This window comes from Merops nubicus, unplaced genomic scaffold, assembly GCF_000691845.1.
Source record: "Merops nubicus isolate BGI_N331 unplaced genomic scaffold, ASM69184v1 scaffold17836, whole genome shotgun sequence".
Taxonomy (NCBI): domain Eukaryota; kingdom Metazoa; phylum Chordata; class Aves; order Coraciiformes; family Meropidae; genus Merops; species Merops nubicus.
Genome location: NW_008613118.1, coordinates 1,088 through 5,765, shown reverse-complemented (window position 1 = coordinate 5,765; position 4,678 = coordinate 1,088). Strand labels below are relative to the sequence as shown.

Sequence of the window (4,678 nt, the reverse complement as noted above, 5' to 3'; positions counted from 1 at the left end):
AAAATGTTAATGTCAATTTCTGCTCTCCATTGAATAAGGTGCTTAAGTGTGTTTTTATCTTTTATGCGGTATGATAGAGAAATTTTGGCAAGTAGAGACTTATTTGGATGAATAGCATAACCCAGGTAGCACAGAACAGGATTTTGGTGTCTGCTGTGCTCATGCCTATTGCCTTTCCTCAGTTCACTGTGTTAGTATCCAATCTTAAAAGTGTGTCCAATCTGATTGGTTCACCAGAAAGAATTAAGTTTCATTTTGGGAGAAGGTAATTTCCAAGTGATAATGTGTTCTTTGATGGTTTGTTTGGATTCTCCTTGGCCTTTTGTGCTAATTGTTACGTATCTTGAATTTGGGCAAGTAGGCCGTGTAATTTCTATTGGTCATCTGAAATGGTGATACAGCTGTAATTCCAGCAACAGTCTTCTCTGCACCAGAGTGCCAGAAACCTTTAGAACCAAAAACTGAGGACTGCCTCTAGGGAAAATTCCATTTTTTATTTTTTTTTTCACTCATCATTTATTTACAAATACACATTATAACTTTTATATACATTGCACATTTACATGGTAGAAAAGTACAAAACTATATATTTAAATGAATTTATATTTAACTTGCCATGTTCGAAAATATAAAATTGCATCAGAAAAAAAGTATTATGAAAAGCAAGAAACTTGAACTGATAAAGCTGTGATATAACTTTTAGTGACAAACTGATTAGGAAAAGAAAACTTTGAAAGTGGTACTGCAAGACCATCTTAAAGGAAACACCTGATAAAACACTTAGGCATGTTACAAAAAAATTAAAACAATACAAATAAAATAAAACCTTTATTCTTATTACAGTTAGCCCTGTAGCTATTAGCAACCTTCATAATCCGATTTCTTTGGGTCCGGAATTCATATAGTACAGTATATATGCTCAGCACATTGAGATCACTTCAGTACATGATGTGATCAGAAGTAGAGAAAAGTGAAGTGGAAGAAGTTTCCTTAAAGATCGCCTCACTGTACCCTGGAAGTATACTGAAGTCAGTTACAATGCCTTTTGGTCAGTCAAGATTCCTTGTAAACAAAAACCCGAGGGATCTTTCAGGTACAGAACCAGCAAGAAGAAAATCCAATAAATAAACATAACAGAAACCGACATGCAAGTTTGTTAAAGTGAAAAAGAGTTAACATCAGTGAAACAAAGAGATGAGATCATGTGGGTAAGCTCTAAGGAATGGACTTTTACAGTTTACAAGAAAAAAGAAAAGCTTTACTTTACAAGCAAGAGACCTCACAATAAATAACACTGCTCTTCCCGTAACGAATAAATTTCTTCAAAAAACAAGGTGTACAGTCAGCCAGACATTTTATGTATAAATTATAAAACATGACACAGTATAAATAAATGTCTACGAGACTCAACTATATGTATACTTTTTTATCCCCAAAATAAATAAGCATACACTCGTTTACAGTATGGACATTGATTTCATGCCCAATGGCTGTTCCAATAGTGATGGAGGTTTTACCACTCTAGAATGGAAGATATAGGAAAGCTGTAGTCCTGGTCTTCATCTTCCTCTTCATCCTCTGGGTCTTCATTAATGGCTAGATGGGGGAATACAGGGGAGCTGTTGTTTAAATAAGGACAACAACAGCGCAGAAGCAGCTCAGTGCATGTTTTCAAAGCCCTCTGAACAGCCATAATAGAGTGTTGCATTTTATGTGACTTGTAGTGAGATGCTCTTTGGCATCTGCTGTTATGCAATAAGGGTTTTTAGACATAATCTATGAAGTCATAACTGCAGAAAGTTCTGAAGAATCAATGGCTCAGGTTTTATTGGCAGATTCCTGAAATCAAATAAAAAGCGCTCTTGTGTTCTAGGTTTAACCGCTTTGTGTCCTTCATTCAGAGTTAGTAGAGGCAACTGTGCTAAACCAGATGCCCGTGTGCTACCATTAAGCTTGGTCGTTTGGACTGAGTTAGAGTTTATCCAGGTTTTAATAAAGCAATCAGTAAAGCACATGAGAGCAGACAAAATAGGAAAAAAAAAAAATTGCTGTGATTACACTCCTAGGGCAAGCCCTTTCTGACAGAAGGACTTGTCCTCGGAACAGCCCCCAAACCTCAACTGGAAGGCCAACTGGTTGTTGCAGATCTATTGCCTTTTATCAGTAACCAAAGTGTGCGTGTGATAGATACATACTTATACGGCATCTGTACCATATCTCGAATCTCTAAACCAAGCTTTCTCATGTTTGAAGCTGTAAGTCTTCATTACCTAGGGATCCCCTTCAAAAGCTTTAAGCGTCTGCAGAGTTAAAAATCTCACTTACAGTTGCAAGATCCGGAGTGCTTTACTTCTAGAAGCATGCCCATGGAGCAGGCTGCCTCTTTCATGGCACACTCGCTTGGGTAAGTTGTGTTATCGCTGGCACAGACTGCCTCGTCCGACTTGCTTTCAGGGCACAGCTCATCGCAGAGAGCACACCGACCTCTGCCAACCTTAAAATCCCACAAGCACTTCTTCCCAGCACTGCACTGAATGTCTTCGCAGGATTTGGCTTCTAAAAATATACACAGGATACTAGAGGTAAGTGAAAAGGAAGAGAAAAAGAAAAAAGCAACAACAAACAACCCCAAGCCCCTGTGAACTGTGAACAGACAAAGCTCAGATGGAGTAGATGTGATGATACTTGCCGATTCTGCTCAAGCAAGTAGTCCCTTGGACACCATGCCTGTCTATATGTGGGGGAGGAAAGAAAGCTGTGCCAGCAGAGCTTGGCCCTGGGAATACAGAATTACATTTGCCTTTTGTACATGACTTTCCTGCTCCATTTGATGCCAGTGGAAATTCAGCTCCCCAAATTAGTGGTCAGTGCAGAATTTGCCAACATCTTCAGCATTTCTAAATCAATTATTTTTAAACTAACCCACATAGAGTTGTTGTCTACAGGATTGGAAAGGGAATTTACCTCAACCTATGCCCACTAAAAGCAGCCCGAGACTCCCCTAAATTCTGCCAGCAGTTCTGGGGAGCAGAGGCTGCCCTGAAGGCACTTCCTCATAACATGCTTCACTATGTGTCCTTTGTGGAAATCACAACACAGAATGTCAAGATGCACAAAGATTATTTTCCTATCTTCACCCACCCTCTCCAAACTGCAAGGTTTCTAAAGGGGAAGAAGTGATCAGATGTTTCCAATTAAGTTAATGCAAGCTTTGCCAAGACCACTTGAAGGCAATTGTTTCCAGGAATCCAGATCCAGTGAACACTGAGACCTTGTCCACACCATAAGCATGTCATCATCTACTTAATGGCAGGTGGGTACTTCTCCCTTGGACGCTATTGTCAGCACCCATGGCGATAACAAGAGAAATCAGGATCAGCCCCTCTACTCTCTCACCCTTTTTGCTATCTTTTCTGGGGCAAAGCTCACCCTGGCTCTCCTCTTCCTGGTGGGAAGCATTAACCCAGGCTGCTGGCAGTCTCTCCTCCTCCCCAGCCCTGCTTCCCTCCAATTGCACACGCACTACCAGCTGATGGAGGAAGCTGCCCCCACCCTTAGCCTCCAACCAAGATACTTACTGATGCATTTTCCTTCATAGGCTAATCCAATGGATCTGCCCAGGAGGCAGGTAGCTTTCCTCAGGTGGCAGGCACTGGCATAAGTTATGCCGTCATTCCCGCAGAGATACTGCTCAGGGGAGGTAGGCTCTGGGCAAATTCGATTACATGTCACGCAGTAGGCGTTATTGGTTTGATCAACCACACACGTAGAGCTGCCTGGGCATAAAACATCCCTACAGGTCTCTGAAATAAAAATGGAAACACACAGTGATTAACAGGAGACACCAGAGCCCCAGTGGGGAGTGAATGGGTGACACAATGAAACAAATGATCAGACAAAAGCCTTCAGCAGCTCTTCTCATTTAAGGGCTGCTGGAGGAAACCTTCCCATCTCAGGGTAGCTAGTGGGACACAAGTGCTGCTGGACTGTGGGGGACTCTCAATACAACTATATCCTTGTCTGTTGAGCGTGGTTTAATTACTGTCTCCCAGCATCTGGAACATCACTCTGGTTCCTGTGGGGAAGTACATCCAACAGCTCCTCCTCCTCCTCCCTGCACTCAGACACACACCCTTTGGCATTAGAGGCAGATCGGATTAGATTTGCAAACCTACTTTTGCATTTGCCCTGATACTGGACTTCAAGTTCGGGCTGTTCTTTACATCTGGCTTTGAGAAGGGCACACTCGTTCCTGTAGGTTTTCCCATCTAAGCCACACACAGGGCCCTTCCAAGTGATACTAGAGCAATCCGGAGCACAAACACACCGAGGTTTGTTCTTCTTGTTCATTTTACATTTCTTCCCGGGTCCACAGTCCACGTTCTCGCACGTTTCTGGTGGAAGGAAAGAGGCACCACTTTAGTACCGACCGTGCAGAATAGACCTGGTGTCAAAACTGCTTGAAAAGCAAAAAGGACGCCGTGACCCGAGATCACGGAGAGAAGACACCCTTCCTCCCCCCCAGGAAACACGCTCGAGGGAAACGTCTCCTGTCAGCGAGGGCAGGGGGTGAGCAGGGTGGCCGAGCAGAAGCGGGGGTCCCCTCGCTGCCCCCGCGCCTGGTACGATACGCCCCTCAAAGCCGCGCCGAGGAAGGAAGCGTGAGGACCGCGCTGCC

The 4,678-nt window shown here is 43.2% G+C and overlaps 1 protein-coding gene across 1 annotated transcript in view; it reads right to left on the bottom strand.

The window, feature by feature from the left end:
- Positions 1 to 475: 475 nt before the first annotated feature.
- FST (follistatin) overlaps positions 476 to 4,678 on the bottom strand; it is a gene marked incomplete at its 5' end in the record, with an annotated part of 4,479 nt that continues 276 nt past the window's right edge. The window contains 4 exons of the mRNA XM_008941799.1: positions 476 to 1,596; positions 2,326 to 2,556; positions 3,579 to 3,803; positions 4,176 to 4,394. Coding sequence (XP_008940047.1) covers positions 1,514 to 1,596; positions 2,326 to 2,556; positions 3,579 to 3,803; positions 4,176 to 4,394 — 758 coding nt within the window. The remainder of the gene's footprint in view (positions 1,597 to 2,325; positions 2,557 to 3,578; positions 3,804 to 4,175; positions 4,395 to 4,678) is intronic.